We start from the raw sequence: 21,921 nt of genomic DNA on the forward strand, positions 1-21,921 counted from the left end.
GTGTGTAATGGACAAGTTGTTAAGGAGGTGTCACAACTACAAAAGGAGCTAGACAACCCCTGAACAAATATGAAATGTTCAGAGACATATATTTATATTTAATAAAATAAAATAGCTGAACAGCAATTAAACTTTGCCAAAGTCATATAGGCTCCTTCTGAGGAGTGAAGCTTCACCATTACTAGAAATCTAAAACTAAATATTGTCAAATATGTTTGAGAGTTATGGCTAGAAATTAATGCTTTCTTTGGATTGTTCCAATTAAGATTTAAAAATTTTAACATATAAAATTTAAGTTAAAAATTGAAGCATTAATATTATGTGATGATAGATATTTGCTCCATCAGGCTAATATTTTCATTAGTAATTTCTTTAATGCTGCAATAACATCTTTGTTTTTTAGGCTGTATATCATGGGGTTAAACATCGGGGTCACAATGGTGTAGAAAAGAGAGAGAACATTTTTTATCTCTGATTGGCTTGATTTGGGTATCAGATATGTAATAATACCAGACCCATAGAATAAACCCACAACTATGAGATGGGAAGAACAGGTAGAAAAGGCCTTTCTTCTCCCTATGACCAGTGGCAACTTCAGGATGGTGGTGATGATTTTAAAATAGAAACCAATAATGGTGAGAAAGGGAAGCATCCCAAGTAGCACAGCAAAAGCATAAACAGAGAACTCTTGCACAGAGGTATCCCCACAAGCCAACTCCAGCAATGGAGAAACATCACAGAAAACATGATTGAGCTCATTAAAACAGAAGGGAAGAGAAATTACCTTATATGTCTGTACTACTTGCCCAGGGATCCCAACAATCCAGGAAACAACCACCAACTGGACACAAACTTTGTGGTTCATGACAAGAGGATAATAGAGAGGTTTACAAATGGCCACATAACGATCATAGGCCATCACAACCAGAAGGAAGCTCTCAGTGACTCCCAGAATAAGAAAAAATGAAAGTTGCATAGCACAGGCCATTAAAGAAATTGCTCTGTTTTGTGTCCAAAGGTTTGTCAGCATTCTGGGGAGAGTCACTGATGTATAACAGATTTCCAAGAAGGAAAAGTTGCCCAGGAAAAAGTACATGGGAGTTTGGAGAGTTGGATCAACCATGGTAATGACAATGATGAGACCATTTCCCATAAGGATGCTCATATAGATGATCAAAAAAATTCCAAAAAGAAACCCTTGGAGATTGGGAAGGTCAGAAAATCCCAGAAGAATAAGTTCCCCTACGATAGTAAGATTTTCTTCTTCTACTTTTTCTTCATATTCCATCTGTAGTAATGATAAATTTAGGATGAATAAATAATTTCCCCTCTCTGGGTCTCAATTTCTTTCTTGGAAAATTAAGGTTTATGCATTTGGTCATCTCTAAAGATACCACCTGCTCCAAAATTCTACATTTTAGATTCTCATGTCCCCTCAATTAAATAACTCACCAACTTTATCCTATGAAGGCCTTATTTGAATCCCCATTATTAATTCTGAATTGATTGTATAGAAGTAGGACACTAAGTCCTTGTAGGATAAAGAAGATGCCAAATTGACATGAGCATTGACTAAAGAGAATGAGAGCTGACAAAGTCTCAATATAGGTTATAATCTTTAAATTGTCTTTGTCTTTCACATGTCTTTCACATGTCTCTACTCCAAACAGCTATAGTGCTCTTAGAGCTCTGGCAGTCTATGCTTCCTCTTATCATTTGTGCCATTCTCATGACCTCATCCCCACCACTATCACCCACAACTCCAATCACTTCTCTCCTCATTCACAGAGGTCACCAAAACAAGAAAACGGCTAGAGAGCAATGGAATCATAAATCCCCGAGCTCAAGCCCACCTTTGCCACATCCTCACTCTGTGATTCTGGACAAGCCAGTTAAACTGTAAAAACCACAAGTAGTTATCTGTAATTATACATTATAGAAGAATTGTGAATTTGTTTTGGTAGAAATCTGAGTTGCTCCTATTGCCTCCAGAGAAGAATTGGTGTTGAACACTATGTTGTAATGTGTACTAGACTGGGAATCTGAATTTTTGGTAACATCATCATCCAAAACTTATTTGTCTTCAAGACCCACCTCAACCTCATTTATTTTAAAATATGAAAAAAAAAATCCTTCCTCTTTCTAGATGTGGGGAAATCCCCAACAAAACATGCCCCCAGAAAAAAGTCGATTTTTCTAGATCTAGATTCACTAGATCTTTTAGTCTCTATATCCCCTAAGCATTCAATAAACCTCTTGCTATCCCCTATACAATATAAAGGAGGTGGAAAATGTAGAGTTTATATGCATATATATAAAATAAATAAAAATAAACCATTAATAACAAAATAATAACATGATTATTCACAAATTATTCTCCATATTCTCCCATCAAGTTTCTCACACTTTTTTGCTTTTTAAAATTTATTTAGCATTTTCCCCAGCTATATTTAAAAACATTTAACATCCATTTTTAAAACTTTGAGTTACAAATTCTCTCCTTTCTTCTTCCCCCAATCCCTGCTCATTGAGAAGAAAAGCAAAAGAGATGTAGGTTATATATTTATAACCATGCAAAACATTTTTCATAATAGTCATCTTGTGAAAGAAAACATAGACCAAGCATAAACCTAAAGACAAATAAAGTTTAAAAAGTATGTTTCAATCTGTATTTAGACACCATCAGTTCTTTCTCTGAAGATGGATAGCATTTTTAATCATAAGTATCTCAGAGTTCTCTTGGATCATTATATTTCTCACAAAAGCTAAGCCATTCATAGATGATCATTTTACAATATTGCTGTTGCTCTGTACACAATACATTTCACTTTGCATCAGCTCGCATAAGTCTTTCCAGGTTTTTTCTACTCTGAGAGCAGTTGCTCACTATTTCTTATAACACTATAAGTATTCCATCCTAAGTGCATGCCCAAATTTGTTCAGCCATTCCCAAATTGATGGGCAGCTCCTCAATTGCCAATTCTTTGCCACCAGGAAAGAGCTGTTGTAAATATTTTTGTACGTATAAGTCCCTTTCCTTTTTGTTTTTTATCTCTTTTGGGATATAGCTCTAGTAGTGATATTGCTAAATCTAAGGGTATGCAGGCTTTTGTAGCCCTTTCAGCACAGTTCCAAATTGTTCTACAGAATGTTTGAATCAGTTCACCAACAGTGCTTTACTTTCTCATTTTCCCCATATCCCCTCCAATGTTTGTCATTTCCCTTTTCTGTCCTATTAGCCAATCTAATAGGTATGAGGTAGTGGCTCAGAATTGTTTTAATTTGCAATTCTCCAATCAATAGTTTGCTAGAGCATTTTTATATGCCTATAGAAAACTTTGATTCTTTCATCTGAAAACAGTTCATATCTTTCCACCATTCATCAATTGGGAGATGACTTATTTTCTATTCTCTTTCACTTTACCTGGGGGATCCCAAAATGATTGATGTCTAAGATCCTTTCCAGTTCTATCAGAGAAGAGAATAAATATTAAGTAGCACTTACTTTGTGCAAGGCAGTGTAGTATTGCAAGCATTATCTCATTATGTTCTCAGAATAATCTTTCTATGTATGTGATATTACCCCATTTTACAGTTGAGAAAACTGAAGCAGAAAAGGGTTAAATGACTTCCCCAGATTCACACATATAACAAGTGACTGAGGATATATTTGCACTCAAGTCTCATTGACTCACAGGCCCAGGCCTCTATTCATAGCACTATGTAGATATGCATAATTCTTGATTACTAAAAAAATCCTAAACTGAATTTTATTCAGAAAAAAAAAATGTTTTTTGGAACAGTTCACAAATGGAGTGATAAGTGTAATGGATAGCTTTAGAAAAATCAAGGAACAAAAAAAAAACAGTACCCCAACCTGTTCCATTCCAAGGAGTTAGTGAGCTGTGTAGGGTGGTCAAATAAAGTCCACCGTAGTCAGAAGAAAAACATATCAATTTGGACCTATAGGGCTTTGTTTGATATCTGAGCCTGCTCTAAAAATTAAATGACATTTGGCAATTAATTTAACCTTCTAGAAGCTGAGATTCTTCATCAGTAAAACAAAGAGATTAAATAGATGAACTATCCATAACATATGATGCTGAGATAAAAATCTAAGATCTATTTTCCTGCTTCTTGTTAATGATTACCATTAAAGCCAAATATTGCTTCTCATTATCACTGATTGAATCTGCCAAAGCCATTTCCAACAAAATATTAAGGGAATTAATTCACAGCAGTCAAACTTACCTTGGTTGGTAGAGTGGGTCAAAGGCAATCTTGGTATGAGCTAACATCTACCCCTATATCAGATATTCTCATAATACATAGAATAGTCAAAAACCAAAGCAATGAAACTTGGAAATACTCTGAGAGAATTGTATAATTAAGAATATAATCCTCTTCTTTCTTTTCTTTTTCTTTTGCCTTTTTGAGTTGGTTCAAATTCTCAACATTAGAGGTTTAAGGAACTGCTATCGACAGGAAGAGGCCAGCCACCCAAAAGTTGATTCTGTTCTAGGGTAGCATTCTATTGTTAAGTAGTTTCAATCATGTGCAATTTTTTGTGCCCTCATTTGGGGTTTTCTTGGCAAAGATACTGGAGTACTTTGCCATTTCCTTCACCAGTTCATTTTACAAATGAACAACATGAGACAAACAAGGTTAAATGAATTGCTCAAGGTCACACAGCTATTAAGTGTCTAAGAAAAGATTTGAATTTAGGAAGATGAGTCTTCTTTACTCTAAGACCAACACTTTATCTACTGTACCACCTAGCTGTCTTGATTCTATTGGAAGAATCACGAAAAAAAAACTGAGAAACCTTGGGTTCTTGATATCCTCTGACAGGCATTTAGGAGATTAAAGGAAATGAGCCTGGGTGTCTATAATAAAAACTGTGTCCTCTATGACTTTGTTTCATTTTCAAACTACATATTTTACTTTAGTTAGTAAATAGTCAATTAAGTAGTGTGTATTCTTTGACCCATAACTCATTACCCACTCGTTGATTTATAGATGGTGATTGTCAATGACAATCTATTACTAATACTAACACAATTCCTAGCTTTAACAATGGAATATGCACTTAAATTGTTATCCTGTCTTTTATGTTCTTTGACATCTTCATGATTTTGATCTGAACAAATTCCATCTATACTAGATATTTGCACTGAGGTCTCAATACACTACTCTCCTGGTATTGTCTAAATGATGCCATTAACTTTACCAAATCTTGATCACTCTATAGGATCATAGAACTAGATCTTACATGATAATGACACAAAAGTAGACAAAACAAAAATCCATTCTTGAAATAAGAGACATAGACATTGACAGTGAAATAATGCTTTTTTTTTCTGCAAGGGTGACACAAAGTTTATCTGTTTCTAACTTTGATTAATAGAATTAGAATGACAATAAGTACATGAGACAGTATAGAATTTTGGATAGAGAGGTGACTTATAAGTCAAGAAGTTTTGGGTATATGTACTGCCTCTGAGGCATGTTGTCTGTGTTATCCCTGAAAATTTACTTAACCCCTTAATCCTTAGATAACTTTCTAAGTTACAGGAAAGGCCCTGATTTATATTGGCTGAAGGAAATTCTTATGCCAATATAGTTAGAGTCATAGTCTCCAGAACTATAATTTTTGTGAACAGATTTATACATGTACAAGTATATTTCCACAAGCAGTCAGAAAGAGATGGTAGCTAGTGGGCTAACCATGGAATCAGAAAGCACTGAGCTCAAGTCCTGTCTTGGCCCCATTCTAGGTATGTGACTCTGGACAAGAACCTTAAACTTTTAGTAAAATGGTTAGCTCTCTCAAACTGTAAGTGGAAGGATAATTATGAATCTAATTTGAGAGAAAGTTACCTTATCAAGAGCTCCACACATCTAAGAAAACAGAAATCAGATGAAGAAAAAATGAATCTGTCTTTTAAACATTAAAATCTGTCCTCTCAAAAAACAAACAAAATTATATCAGCCAACTTTCATCTAAAAGTATCATTTGAAAGCATTTAAAGCTCTTTAAATAGACAAGATTCCTTGCTCTGTGTGGATAGCTTCTCTCCCAAGCCAATATTCACTTTTTAATGAGAGTCGGATCTTCAGACTCTAACCCCAGGATTCTAAACGCCCATTAATGAATCAATGTAAGGTAGTATAAAACCACTGGGAACATTCTAATCTTGCTGTTCCACTTACGGGATATGTATTATTTGCACATCATTTCCCCTCTATTACTTTCAAGTTCACCATGGATTAAATTTGGAAAATGATACTATCATTCCCTATATTCCAGGGTTGTTATAAAGAAAATGTATTAAAAAGGGTAAACTACTATGTCCATAAGAGTTATTATTACAGTGCTTTTTAGTAGTAGACACTTTATTTTTTTTTAAATTAGACATATTTTCACATTATTCATGATGTAAAGAAGTCTTAGAACCACTGTGGGGGGAACCACAAGAAAGAAAAAAAATAAAACAGCAAAAGTAAAAGAGAGCAGATAATATGCTTCCATCTGCATTCACACTCCAAATTTCTTTCTCTGGATGTAGTTAGCATTTTCCATCATGAGTATGTTGGAGTTGTCTTGATATTACTCCAGTTCTAATGAATGATTATGCTCAATTTATAAAAATAGAACCTCCTACCCCAGGCTAGCCATACCAGGTCTAAAACTATATCTAAAACTGCAGCAATCATCTAAATTATTTTTTCCGATCTAAGAAATAGAGTGGTGGATCAGTACAATAGGTTAAGTACACAAGACACAGTATTCAATGACTTTTGTTATCTGTTGTTGGATAAACCCAAAGACTCCAGCTTCTGGGATGAGAAATCACTATTTCACAAAAACTGTTGTGGAACATTGGAAAACAGTATGGCAGAAACTAACCATAGACCAACATCATACACAATATACAAAGGTGAGGTCAAAGTGGGTGCACGATTTAGACATAAAGGGTGATACCATAAGCAAATTAAGAGAGCAAGAAATAGTTTACCTGACAGAACTATGGGGAATGGAATAATTTAGCACCAAACAATAGATAGAGAACATTATAAAATGCAAAATGGATACCTTTGATTACATTAAATTTAAAAGTTTTTTTTTTTGTACAAATAAAGCCAATGCAACCAAGATTAGAAGGGAAGCAGAAAGCTGGGAAACATTTTTACAGCTTCTCATAGAGGGCTTATTTCTAAAATATGTAGAGGACTGAGTCAAATTTCTAAGAATTCAAGTCATCCCTGTTATGGAAGTGTTTTGCTGTGATACATGTGTGGCCTACATTGAATTATTTGCCTTGTCAAGGAGGGTTGGGGGTGGGGAACAAGGGAGAGAATTTGGAACTCAAAGTTCTAAAAATAAATGTTTAAAAAATGTTGTCTTTACATGGACCTGGGAAATAAGATATACAAGCAATGGGGCATAGAAATCTATCTTGCCCTACAAAGAAAGTAAGGGGAAAAAGATAAGGAGGGGAGAAGTAGGGTGAGAGAAGAGAAGGCAGACTGGGGAAAGGGGCAATCACAATTTATGCCATCATAGAGTGGTGAAAGGAGACAAGTGGGGGGAAAATTTGTAACTCAAATCTTGTGGAAATCAATGTTGAAAAATAAAAATATTTTTTAAAAAAATTTAAAAAGCAAAAAAGAGACCTAAAAATATAATGCATGTCATTCCCCAATTGATAAGTAGGTAAAGGATGTGAACAGGCAGTTTTGAAAGAAGAAATTAAAACTATCTGTAATCATTTGAAAATCTGCTCTAAATCACTATGGATTAGAGAAATGCAAATCAAAATGACTCTGAGATACCACCTCACACATATCAGATTGGTCAATATCACAAAACAGGAAAATGATAAATGTTGGAGAAGATGTAGGAAAATTGGAATATTAATGCATTGTTGGAGGAGTTCTGGAGAGTGATTTGGAATCATGTCCAAAGGGCTATAAAACTGTGCATACCCTTTGATCCAGCAATATCACTACTACATCTTTATCCAAAAGAGATAACGAAAAATGAAAAGGACCGACATGTAAAAAAATATTTATTGCATCTCTTTATGTGGTCTCAAAGAATTGAAAATTGATGGGATATTCATCAATCAAGGAATGACTGAATAAGTTGTGATATATGAATGTAATGGTATGCTATTATTCCATAAGAAATGATGAGCAGGTGGATTTCAGAAAAAAAAAACTTGGAAAGATTAACACGAACTGATGTTGAGGGAAGCAAGCAGAATGAGGATAACATTTTACATGGTAACAGCCACATTATATGATGACTGACATTGAAAAACTTAACTCTTCTCAGAAATACAATGCTCTAAGACAATAATAAAAGATTCATGATGGAAAATACTCTCCACATCCAGAGAAAGAACTATGGAGTCGGAAGGTAGATCAAGACATATTATTTCCTCTTTTTGTGGTTTTTTTCCTTGTTCTGATTCTTCTTTCACAACACAATTAATGTGATAGTGTTTAATATGACTGTACATGTATAGGCTATATCAGATTGCATGTTGTCCTGGGGAAATGGGGAGAGGAGTGAAGGAGAAAAAAAAATGGGTCTCAAAAATCTTATAAAGTTAATGTCAAAAACTACCTTTGTATGTAATTGGAAAAAAACATACTACTAAGTGAGAAAAAAAGAACAGCATCCCCCCCAACAAAAACATAACTTTGACCAGAACTTATTGTTGCTGTTGTTTTCTTCTTAACTTCTCATTGTGGAAAGCAGCATTAAAGATTAACCCTTCTGCCCATGCCTGGGAGGAAGACTGGAATCCTCTGTTCTAGAATAAGGATGAGTGATGAAATACAGCAAAGACTGTTTGAATACAAGTATACTAATCAAATGGGATGATATTTGTAGAGCACTTAGCACTGTACCTAGCATATATTGATTATTTTCCCTGACATAAAACTGTTTTGTTTTTAGTATGATCTATGATAACTAGAATTCTGTAGTGGCAACCACATTGGCACACACAGGATATCAGCTAGCACAGGATCTTAGATCTACTTTTCTAGGAAAGACTGACCAAAAGGGGTTAACAGTTCTACTTTTAAGTATATTCAGTAGTTCAGGGGAAGGGTCAGCACCATAAACATCAGAGAAAATACAAATGGAGAAAATACAAGCAGAGAAAATAGCACAAAGACCAGCTTTAACTGCCTGATCAAAGCAATCTTGCTATACACTTTGCCTACACTACTGGATAAAGAGAGCCTTTGCATCTGAGCACTCAGGGAGTTCTGGACATCTGGGTACTCAGAGTCTCAACCAGAGAATCACAAGATCCTTCTCATAAGTGAACTACCAAAGCGAAATGTCAACTCAGAGTATATATGTAAACGTCTCAGAGCCAGAAGGCATCACCACTGTTCTGATTCAGTTCCTAATTAGAAATTAGCAAAAGATGTGAAACCTTCCTACAAGCAAGCTTATCCTAAGCAAGCTTCCCTTAATGGTCTCCATGTGTGGCCTATTAATATGTGGGGAAGATCTTACATCCTATTAACATTACATTTACCAGATATTACCCTCACTTATAAATCACCCAACAGGTTGAACCATACACACACACACATACATACATACATACATACATATATATATATATATATATATATATATATATATATACACATACATGTATATAAGATAGATCTATACATATATATCTATATATCTATCTATATATCTATATATAATCTATATCTATCTATATCTATATAGATATAGATAAAGATATAGATATAGATATATATGTAATGCAACCCTGATCTGCCCTTTACTGGATACCAATTTAGCATTAATTATCAGAGATTCGATTTCACTTTAAAGGTAAAAGCAACAATAGCGGCCTTTTAGCCCAGCTCACTGATTTTAGAGAGGAGGAAACGGAGTACCAGTCATGGGAATTGCCTTGGACAATGTGACATAGGTAGTGATTAACAGAGATATGATTATACTCTTTTCTTTAGCTGTAATGAGATCTAATGTACTTTTCTATTGTCTGCAGGAAAAATGAAAACTACATATCCAAGCACTGAAAACACTGCATTCTGATGTCTGAGTATTTCACCATATCCCATCATATTTCATTCTCTTTATGTTCTAGCCAAACTGGCATGGGCCTGTTCCATTTCCTCCCTTCCTCTCTCCTTTCTTCCCTCCATCTAACCTTAGGACTATTTCCTAATTTTCCATCTATAAATTTATATCCTCTAATGAAATGTAAACTGTTTGATTTCAGGGCTTCTTCCTGATTTCCTTTTCTTTTCCAGTGCCTAGAAAATTATCTTTCATAGAATAGACTTCTTATTGTATGGATATTGTTGAAATTATTTGAATTGCATCTCTTATTTCAAATGATTTGGCAGATGGTGCCATTATGTCAGACTTTATATTCTTGGCCTCAAATATCATTGCAGACAGTGACTTCAACAATGAAATTAAAAGACACTTGCTCCTTGGAAGTAAAGCTAAGACAAATCTTGATAACACATTAATAAAAAGAGAAATAACCTTACTAACAAAGGTCTGTATAGTCAAGCTATGTATTTTTTTTTCTTTTCCACTAGCAATGTATGGCTGTGAAAGCTGGAGTATAAGGAAAGTTGTATGCCCCAAAATCAATGGTTTTAAATTGTGGTGCTGGAGGGGCAGAGTCAAGATGTCACTGTGAAAGGAAGGAACTACCAGAGCTCTCTCACAAATTCTGCCAGATACATCTAAAAAAGTGCATCTGAGCAGATTTAAGAGAGTTAGAAACCACTAGTAGACTGAGAGGGGTAGGAGTGCCAGGCACGCAAAATGGCACCAGACCAAATGAGCTGGGAACAGAAGAGGAATCCAGACAGCACGGCAGTCTGGGAGTTCACTAGGTGAGTCAAATGCTGGAGCAAGAACAGGCCCAGGGTGGAAGCACCAGCTACAGACCGTGATCGAGCCCCAGGCTTCTCAGCCTGGGATAGGAGTCTGTGGGAGCACAGAGCCTGCAGCTGCAGGAGCAGCTAGCCCGGAGGCAACCAACTCACAGTCTAAATGTTTGAAACTCACCTTCCTGAACTTCTGGGAGCCATAACGGTCAGGTAAAATGGCCCATATCCCTCCCTTGAATAAACCCAAAGAATAAAACCTCAAGAGAAACAGAGGAGCCAGAAGTGGGGCTTCAGTAGTGAGAGAAGTGGGGGAGAAGGCCCTTCCTGTGGTGGTGGAAGGAGACAATGCAGGAAGAGAGGTGTCCCAGCAGCCCTCACCTCGGAAGAACAATGAAAGTAACTGAGACCCGGGGTGGGGGGAGCTAACTAACCTCAATGCCAGGACCCAAGACTTAGCTTTGTACAGCCAGAGGAAGTGGCAGGGACCAACACAGACACAAGCTGAGATCACCCATGCTGTAGAACATTCCTGGAAAGGAAGAGATTCCCAGCAGCCAGACCAACCTCCCCCACACCTCATGAAACCAAAGGCCATAACACATAAAGCTAGATCCCAACACAAGAAAATTGGGACAGCATCCCCTGAGCCTGAGAAGCAGAGATCCACTTCAGAAACCAGGAAGGAAAAAAATAACACCATAAAAAAGAATAGCAAGAAGCTTTCAAAGAGGATTCATTCATATTATGGAGACAGGGAAGATCAAATTACCAATTCAGAAGAGGACAACATAGACACTACACCCACATATGAAACCTCAAAAAGGAAAGTGAACTGGCCTCCAGACCAAAAAGCATTCCTGGAAGAACTCAAGGAGGACTTTAGAAAACAAATTAGGGAGGTAAAACAAAAAATGGAAAAAAAAAATTCAATGAGGAAAACAAATCTTTAAAAAGTAAAATAGGAGAATTGGTTAAGGAAAATCAGAATATAATTGGAGAAAATGTCTCATTGAAAAGTAAAATCAACCAAATGGAAAAGGAGATAAAGAAGATAAAGGAAGAAAACAAAACATCAAAAATTAGAATGGGGCAAATAGAAGCTAATGACTCTCTGAATAAATCTCCTCTGTTTTGACTCCTAAGCCCTTCAAAATTTAAGCTTGATCTACTTTTATATATTCCACCTGACCCATCCTATCATCCAGACAAATTATCCTTTGTGCTGATCCTCATATGCATTATTTCATTTCCAACTCCATTTCTTGGCATAGACTATCCCTAGCCTTGAATGAACTCCTTTCTCACCAATTATGTTTGGAATCCATAATTCCCAAAAGGTACAGTGCAAGTGCCACCAACTTCCCAAATCATTTGCAGCTTCCACATCCTCACACTCCTCACTTTAATTTACCAAATTTAAACTTTATATTTGCATATACGCATGTGTGTATGTATATGTATGTGTGTATTGTATGAGACCCTTGAGGAAATTGCCTGTGTGATTTTTGTCTTTATTATCTCAATGCCAAGCTTGGTCCAGATCACACAGTAAGTTTTTAGTAAATATTTGTGGGGAAATATTTAATTGTTTTTAAAGGCAAAACTTGATATATCAATGATTCCTTTAATTGTGAGGTAGGTTCCAACAGTCATATAAATTGGTGGCAAAAAATCCACTTACTCATACTTACTTCAGAGACTATTATTATCTCTGAAATTCTACAATTTTATGAAAAACTTTCAATGGAAGAAGTAAATTCCTAAACCTGTTTTTTTTAATTAATTGTCTTACCAAATGAAATTTAATTTTCACTGAAGTGATGAAAATAAACCCAAATTAGATTCCTGGGAGCCCGAGTTGTAAAAATACATAAAAAGAGTCCAAAACAGGAAACATTGAAGAATAATGTAAAGCATTTCTACTATTCCTTAAGAAGAATCTCATCAAAATGCATATCACTCCGTCGAGGTTTATTTTTAGCCTAATTAATATCTGTCCTGGATTCTTTTTCTTTTTCTTTTTTTTTTATTGCAGGACTAGTTGGAGCCAGCATCCATTCATCCAGAAGAAAATAGAACTTATTTCAACAGTAATAATGAATTATATGCCTGCTGTTCATTAACCTAACGAAACTACCTTATGTCATCCATTAAAACATTTTATACAGCACTGCATAATTAATCCTACATATCTTTCCCTAAGGAAACATGCAGTCAAATGAATGCAGGAATCCTTTTTCTCATAATCACGTTCTTGAAGGCCTTTTTTACTTCTTTATTTCTCAGACTATAGATCAGAGGGTTCAACATGGGGATTACCATTGTGTAGAACACAGAGGCCACTTTGTCCTGATTCAATGAGTAGCTAGAGCTAGGTCTCAGATAAGTGAAGATGGCAGTTGCATAAAATATAATGATGGCTGTCAGATGAGAGGCACAGGTCGAGAAGGCTTTGCTCCTTCCTTCCCTTGAGTGCATGCGCATGATAGAGACAAGAATATAGATGTAAGAAGTGAGGATGATCAGCACTGTGCCTATCATATTTACTCCAGCACACATAGAAAAAATACTTTCATTCATGTGTGTGTCAGAGCAGGAGATTTTAAAGAGTGGAGGACTATCACAGAAAAAATGATGAATAACATTGGAACCACAAAATGATAAGCTGCTTAAATAACTTGTATTAATCATAGAATTAAGTAATCCTGCTGTGTAGGCCCCTGCAGCCATCTTTAGACAGATGGTCCTGGTCATGGTAACAGTGTAGACTAGTGGGTTACAAATGGCTACATAGCGATCATAGGCCATCAATCCAAAGAGGATGCTCTCTGTAGTCGCCAACGCAATGAAGACATACATCTGTAGAAAGCAACCAGCAAAAGAGATTGTTTTCCTTTTAGATATTAAATCTGCCAGCATCTTTGGGGCAATGGTGGATGAATAACACACATCAGTAAATGACAAATTAGTCAGGAAGAAATACATGGGAGTGTGGAGCCGAGAGTCTAGTATGATGAGCACAATCATTCCAATATTACCCACAACAGTGAGAGTATAAATTGCCAAAAATAGCACAAAGAGGATAACCTGAAGTTCCTTAGAATCTGTTAAGCCCAGCAGAATGAACTCAGTTACTGTGGTGTGATTTTTTCCAGACATTTATTTAATATATGTGTATGTGTACTTTTAAAATGAAGTTTCTTTAGAGTATATTGGTATTCCAGATTTCCTGTAGAATGATTTGCAGAAATAAGTAGAAGGTTGAAGTAGGACTCTAATTTCCTAAAGAAAAGAAAAACGTAATATCAAATGGAGTTACTAAGCAAAGAAGTGGCCTAAAAATGAGCTGCTAACTAACTTTTTGCTTTAGCAAAGAATCACAAGACAGTGTGGTGTACTGGAAAGAGCAGGTAATCTGGGATCAGAACTACTCACTGTCTGTGTCACTTTTCATAAGTCACTTAATCATTTTACACATCCATTTCACCAGTGACAAAAAAAAGGAACTTAATTCAATTATCTTTAAGATCTCTTCAACTTCTAAATCTAGTGACCTATAGATTTGAACTTTAATTGGTGAAAATCAAGTTCAACAGTGAATACTTACAAACTATGCATCATTTTCCCTATTCACAAGTGGAATTTCACTTCTGTTTTACTTCTGTAATATATAGAGTTCAAAGGAGAGGAATCACCTTGTTAAAACTCTTCTATCATTTCTTTTTCCAATTTCTGTAGGGTTATTTTAGGAAAATAATTTACACAGCCTGCCATCCTGGTGTTTGGCATCATCACGATTGTAGAGGGCAGTTGAAAAGCATTTATTGAGCTTCTACTATGTGCCAGGAACTGTGCTAAACAATTGGAATAAAATAAAATAAAATAAAAGTTCTCACCTACAAAGAACCCACAATCAAAAAGGAGGAATAAAAACCCAACAAATATGTACAAACAAGCTATATTTAGGATAAGTAGGAAACAATTAACTGAGGGAAGGCACTAGAATTAAGAGGAGGTAGTAAAGGCTACCTGTGGAAGGTCAGATTTTATTTGTGACTTGAAGGATAACAGGAAATCCAGGAGGTGAAGATAAGGAGGAGGAACATTCAATGTTTATTCCTAACTTAAACGCTTTATCCAAGTCTGCTATGGAGGAGTGAAAGATCAAACTGATGAAAAGAAGAAATGCATTTCTTCTCACTTCTAAAGGATGCTGATTGCCTTCCTATGTTCTATATTGAGAACTGAAACAAAATATGAAGAGAGAGGGAGAGTCACTTACCAAAATACTTGGAAGCAAATATGAAAAGGATTCCCTCATTTCCTGGCTTTGTCCAATTGATGGAACAATGTTCTCATGCTTTATAAAGACACTAGGACCCTACTCTTCCTAGAACATCTGCATCATTTGTGTCAAAGTCTTCAATGATGGTTATCACCTTAGCTAAATGACATTATCCTTTTTATGAAGTCTTTCACAGAGTTTGGTGATTTTCATTTGGAAAACACAAACTTTTAATCACATTGATTTCCCATGAGAAATCTTCTGAAATATTTCTTTATATCATTTTGGTTCCCACAGTTACTAAACTGTCTAACAGATAATTGTAGTACATTTTGCCTGAGCTCACAAGGGTTCCCTTTGGATCAATTAAAAAAGGATATTTTATTGACTGTCTGCCACTGGAGAAATTTTCCCCATACTATTGCCAGGCTGATGTTATCAGCAAATATGAGGAATCAACAAAGAAAATGGATTCTCATTCCTTTGATGTTGTTTTTTAATTACATTTTTTATTTTTAGTTTACAACATTTAGTTTTACATGTTGAGTTTCAATTTTTCTTCCCTTCCATCTCTTCCCCCCTTCCCCCCCCAATACAGCATGTAGTCCAATATAGATTCTAAATAAATCTTCACATTAAACTTATTTACACAATAGTCAAGTTGCAAAGAAGAATTGTGACCAATGGAATGAATCATGAGAGAGAAGAAACAAAGCCAAAAAAGAGGAGAAAAAGAGCAAATTGTTTGCCTCAATATGCATTCTGACTCCACAGTTCTTTCTCTGGATGTAGCTAGCTTTTTCCATCATGAGCCCTTTGGAGCTGTCTTTGAGCCTTGTATTGCTGAGAAGACCCATGTCTATCAAAGTTAGTCATCACAGAATCAAGATGTCTGTGGTTGTGTACAATGTTCTCCTGGTACTGCTCCTCACACTCAGCATCAGATCATGTAGGTCTTTCCAGGTTATTATGAAGTCCATTTCTTCCCCATTTATTATAGCACAATAGTATTCCATTACATTCATATACCACAACTTGTTCAGCCATTCCCCAATTGATGGGCATTCCCTTGATTTCCAATTCTTTGCTACCACAAAAAGAGCAGCCATAAATATTTTTGTACATACAGGTCACTTTCCCACTTGTGTGGTCTCTTTGGGATACAGCCCTAGGAGTGGTATAGCTGGGTGAAAGGGTATGCACATTTTTATAGCCCTTTGGGCATAGTTCTAAATTTGCTCTCCAAAATGGCTGGATCTATTCACAACTCCACCAACAATGTATTAATTTTCCAATTTTCCCACATCCTCTCCAGCATTTATCATTTTCCTTTTTTGTTATTTTAGCCAATCTGACAGGAGAGATGTGGTACCTAATAGTTGCCTTGATTTGCATTTCTCTAATCAATAGTGATTCAGAGCATTTTTTCACATGCCTATAGATATCTTTGATTTCTTCCTCTGAAAACTGCCCATTCACAACCTTTGACAACTTCTCAATTAGGGAATGACTTGTATTCCAATAAATTTGGCTCAATGCTCTGTATATTTTAGAGATGAAGCCTTTATCAGAAACACTAGTTGTAAAGATTTTCTCCGTATTTTCTGCTTACCTCCTAAACTTTGTTGCACTGACTGTGTTTATACAAAAACTTTTCTGTTTAGCATAATCAAAATTATCCATTTTGCATTTTACAATGCTCTCTATCTCTTGTTGGGTCACAAATTCTTCCATTTCCCAGAAATCTGACAGATAAACTATTTCTTTCTCTCCCAAATTGCTTATTGTAGCAGCCTTTATTCCTAAATCATGCACAGCTTTTGACTTTATTTTGGTATATGGTGTAAAACATGGGTCTATGCTCAGTTTCTGCCATACCATTTACCAATTTTTCCAGCAGTTTTTGTGAAATAGTGAATTCTTAACCTAGAAGCTGGATTCTTTGTGTATATGAAAGAGTAGATTGCTATGGTCCATGACGTCTGCATCTTGTGTACTTAACCTATTCCACTGATCTACCACTCTGTTTCTTAGCCAGTACCAGGTAGTTTTGAGGACTGCTGCTTTATAGTACATTTTGATATCTGGTATGGCTAGGCCGCCTTCCTTAGCATTTCTTTTCATTAATTGCCTTGATATTCTGGATTTTTATTCTTCCAGATGAATTTTGCTATTATACAGTTCTGTGAAATAATTTTTGGTTGTTTGATTTGTATGGCACTGAAAAAGTAAATTAATTTAGGTAAAATTGTCATTTTATTATATTAGCAACTTATTATACAAGCAACTGATGTTATTCCTTTTAATTAGATCTGACTTCATTTGTGTGAGAAGTGTTTCATAATTGTGTTCATATAGGCCCTGGGTTTGTCTTGGCAGGTAGACTCCCACATATTTTATAGGGTCTATAGGAACTTTAATGGAATTTCTCTTTCTATCTCTTGCTGCTGGGCTTTGTTAGTAACATGCAGGAATGCTGAGGATTTATGTGGGTTTATTTTTATATTCTGCAACTTTCCTCAAGTTCTTTATTATTTCAAGTAGTTGTTTTTTTATTGAATCTCTAAGGTTCTCTAAGTAAATCATCATATCATCTGCAAAAAGTGCTAATTTAGTTTCTTCTTTGTCTATTCTAATTCCTTCAATTTCTTCTTCTTCTCTTAATGCTTATGCTAACATTTCCAGTACCAAATTGAATAATAGGAGTGATAATGGACATCTTTGTTTCACCCCTGATCTTATTAGGAAAGCATCTAGCTTATCCCCATTACATATAATGCTTGTTGATGGTTTACAGTAGATGCTATTGATAATTTTAAGAAAGGCTTTGTAGTGTTTGTAATAGGAATGGTGTTGTATTTTGTCAAAAGCTTTTTTCCTGCATCTATTGAGATAATCATATGGTTTCTGCTAGTTTTGTCATTGATATGATCAATTATGCAGATATTTTTTACTAATATTGAACCAGCCTTGCATTCCTAGAATAAATCCTACCTGGTTGTAGTGTATTATTCTCCTAAGAAGTGGCTGCAATCTTTTTGCTAATATTTCATTTAAAATTTTGCATCTGTATTCATTTAGGGAAATTGCTCTATAATTTTCTTTCTCTGTTTTGACTCTTCCTGGTTTAGGTATTAGTACAATATTTCTGTCATAAAAAGAATTTGGTAGGATTACTTCTTCACCTATTTTCCCAAATAGTCTACAAAGTATGGGAATTAATTGTTCTTTAAATGTTTGATAGAATTCACTTGTTAAACGATCTGGCCCTGGAGATTTCTTCCTAATGTGTTCATTGATGTCTTGCTCAATTTCCTTTTCTGAGTTAGGGTTATTTAGGTAATTTACTTCCTCTTCTGTTAAGCTGGGCAATTTGTATTTTTGTAAATATTCATCCATTTCCCTGAGGTTATCAAATTTATGGGCACACAACTGGGCAATATATTTCTTTTAATTGTTGTTTTAATTTCCTCTTCATTAGAGATGAATTCACCCTTTTCATTTTTTGTTACTGGTAATTTGCTTTTCCTCTTTTTTTAATCAAATTGACCAAGGGATTATCAATTTTATTGCTTTTTTCATAAAACCAGCCCTTAATTTTATTTATTAGTTCAATCATTTTCTTGATTTCAGTTTTATTAATCTCTTCTTTGATATTCAGTATTTCTAATTTGGTACCTAACTGGGGATTTTCAATTGTTCTTTTTCTAGTTTTTTTTTTTTCAGTTGCACACCCATTTCATTGATCTCCTTTTTATCTATTTTATTCATGTAAGCATTTAGAGATATAAAACTTTCCTTAAGAAATGCTTTTTCTGCATCCCATAAATTTTGGTATGTTGTCTCATTATTGGCATTCTCTTGTATGAAGTTATTAATTGTTTCTATGATTTGTTCTTGGCCCACTCATTCTTCAGGATTAGATTATTTAGTTTCCAATTAATTTTTAGTTTATCTTTCCATGGATCTTTATTACAAATAATTTTTATTGAGTCATTTTCTGAGAAGGATGCATGGACTTTCTGCCTTTCTGCACTGGATTTTGAGGTTTTTATGCCCTAGCCCATAGTCAATTTGTAGGATTATGGTTTTTAATCCATTGTGCTATCCACTTCATTTTTATGGGAGAGTTTATCCCATTCGCATTCGCAGTTATGATTACAAGCTGTGTCTTTTTTCCATCCTGTTTCCACCCTCCATTTCTGCTTTTATTTCTCCCTCCTCCTTCCACTCCTCAAAAAAGTTTTGCTTTTGACCCCTGCTTTTCCCAGTTTACCCTCCCTCTTGATTTCCCTCCCTTATCTTACCCTTTTCCCCTTGCTACTTCTTCCCTCCCTTCTGACTCACCCACACCTTTTCTTTCCCCTTTCTCTTCCTACTGCCTACAGGACATTTTATTTCTATACTTTTCAGAGTATTTTATTCTCTTCTTGAACCAAATCTGAAGATATTAAAGCTCATATACTGCTCTTCTCCCTCCCATCCTTCCCTGTACTATGTGTTTTTATGCTGCTTTACTTGATGTAATTTACCCTTTTCTACTACCTCCCTACCTCTTCTCCCAGAACTCTCCTTCTACATCTCTTAATTATGTATTTTATCATTATATCAGTTATTTTATGCTGACACCCACAGTCTATGTGCATCCCTTTCAATTGTCATAATAACTGTACTATTCTCAAGATTGACATATATATGTACATATATATATACATATACATATATATTTAATATATAGAAAACAATATGATCTTATGTAAGGATATAAATAATTTCCCCTTATTGATTAACAAGGTTTTTTTTTTGTTTTTCTGCCTGTTTACCTTTTCATGTCTCTCTTGAGTTTTGTATTTGGAGATCAAATTTTCCATTGAGTTCTAGCCTTTTCATCAAGAAGGTCTAGAATTCCCTTATTTCATTGAATGTCCATATCCTTGCCTGAAAAATTATGCTCAATTTTACTTGGTAGTTGTTCCTTGGTTGTAGTCCAAGCTCCTTTGCCCTTTGGAATATCATATTCTAATTTCTCCTGTCATTTAACGTAGAAGCTGAGAGATCTTGCATGATCCTGACTGTAGTTCCACAATATTTGAATTGTTTCTTTTTGACTGCTTACAGTATTTTCTCCTTTATTTTGTAATTCTGAAACTTAGGTAAAATATTTCTTGGAGTTTGCAATTTGGGATCTTTTTCAAGGGGTGATCAGTGGATTCTTTCAATAACTATTTTCCCCTCTGGTTCTAGGACCTCCGGGCAACTGTCTTTGGTAATTTCTTCAAAGATACTGCACAGCCTCTTTTTTCCATTGTTTCTTTCCAGGAGAGCAATAATTCTTAAATTGTCTCTCCTGAATCTATTTTGCAGGTCAGTTGTTTTTCCAATCAGACATTCACATTTTATTCTATTTTTTTTTTCATTCTTTACATTCTGTTTGATTTCTTCTTGATGTCTCATAGAGTCATTAGCTTTCACTTGCTCAATTCTAATTGTTAATGAGTTGCTATCTCCAATTTGCTTTCAGGTCTCCTTTTCCAATTAGTTGATTTTATCTTTGAGGGTGTCATTTTTCGTGTTGTTCTTCATGTTGGTTAGCTTTTTTCCTGGCTTTACAGTGGATTTCTGCTTTTGGGGCTCAGAGATCTATGTCCCAGCTTTCTTGTTCCAGAGCTGCTCTCTAGCACAGGTAGTCGCAGCTCTTGTCTGTGCTAGTGTCTGCCATTTCCTCTGGCCATGAAAAGGCACATCTGGGCTCCTGGTGTTGACCCTTGCTGGTTCTGTCCTTCTGGGACTCAAGAATTCCCATTGTTTGGCTACTGAAGCCCCACTTCTGTTTCCTCTATTCCAGCATTTTTCCCCAAGAATTCTCTGGATCAGTGAGGGAGGGAAGGATGAAAGGCATTTACCTGGCCATTATGTCTCCCAGAAGTTCAAGAATGTGAGTTTGAAAACTTTGGGCTGCATGCCTCGGGAGAAGATGGCTCACGGCCACAGGCTCCATGCTGCTGTTGCCTGCCATCTCTTCAACAGACTCCAGTCCTCTGCTTGGAGGCCTGGGGATCTCTGCCTGTTTCTGGTGCCCAGCTTTCTCCCAGTCTGGATGGCTGGCTGGTTTCCACAGCTGCTTCCGCTTTGGTGCTGTCTGGTGCAGCTCCACAAACCAGGTGCTCTCCCAGCCTACAGATCCATCCTGTTGACCTTTTGGACTCTCCTGGCTCAGAAATTTGCCCCACTCAGTTTACTAGTGGCTTCTAACTCTCAAATCTGCTCAGATTCACTTTATTAGGGGTATCTGAAAGAAGTTGTTAGAGAGCTCAGGTAAGATGTTGTTTTCATGCGGCCATCTTGGCTCTGCCTCCTATGCTTTCTATATTATCTTTATTTCAATTATTTCATCTTGCTACAAGGAAGAAATTCTTACACTATTGAATATGATATCTTTAACTAGTAACGTATGTTATCACTTCCAAAGGAAAATATAAGATTTAATATTATAGTTATTTCATAATTGTTCATGTTCAGTGTTGTCAAAACCCAAGTAGTTCTCAGAAACCACACAAGACATTTCAAATGCTAGAATTGCAAGAAATATCCTCATTTGTTTGTTGAGATTCCAAATGTTGGTGATTTTCCTAACAAGATAAGGAGTAGAAAAAAATTGAAGGACATTGTAACTGTCTTTCTCTTTAAAATATTTTCCAATGAGATGTAAAAAAAAT

The 21,921-nt window shown here is 35.6% G+C and overlaps 2 protein-coding genes across 2 annotated transcripts; both read right to left on the reverse strand.

The window, feature by feature from the left end:
• Window positions 1-343: 343 nt before the first annotated feature.
• On the reverse strand, window positions 344-1,306 carry LOC118854396 (olfactory receptor 10AG1-like). Its single transcript, XM_036764754.1, has one exon. It carries the CDS (start codon window positions 1,286-1,288, stop codon window positions 344-346), a length of 945 nt encoding a protein of 314 aa, XP_036620649.1. The 5' UTR covers window positions 1,289-1,306.
• Window positions 1,307-13,134: 11,828 nt separating this feature from the next.
• Window positions 13,135-14,079, reverse strand: LOC118854569 (olfactory receptor 5F1-like). The gene has a single exon (XM_036764933.1). The coding sequence runs from the start codon at window positions 14,077-14,079 to the stop codon at window positions 13,135-13,137; it is 945 nt and encodes a 314-aa protein (XP_036620828.1).
• Window positions 14,080-21,921: the final 7,842 nt, after the last annotated feature.

Source organism: Trichosurus vulpecula, chromosome 6, assembly GCF_011100635.1.
Source record: "Trichosurus vulpecula isolate mTriVul1 chromosome 6, mTriVul1.pri, whole genome shotgun sequence".
Taxonomy (NCBI): Eukaryota; Metazoa; Chordata; class Mammalia; order Diprotodontia; family Phalangeridae; genus Trichosurus; species Trichosurus vulpecula.

Excerpts from the sequence above, each read along its gene's own strand:
- LOC118854396 (XM_036764754.1), bottom strand. The coding sequence starts at position 1,288 with ATGGAATATGAAGAAAAAGTAGAAGAAGAAAATCTTACTATCGTAGGG.
- LOC118854569 (XM_036764933.1), bottom strand. The coding sequence starts at position 14,079 with ATGTCTGGAAAAAATCACACCACAGTAACTGAGTTCATTCTGCTGGGC.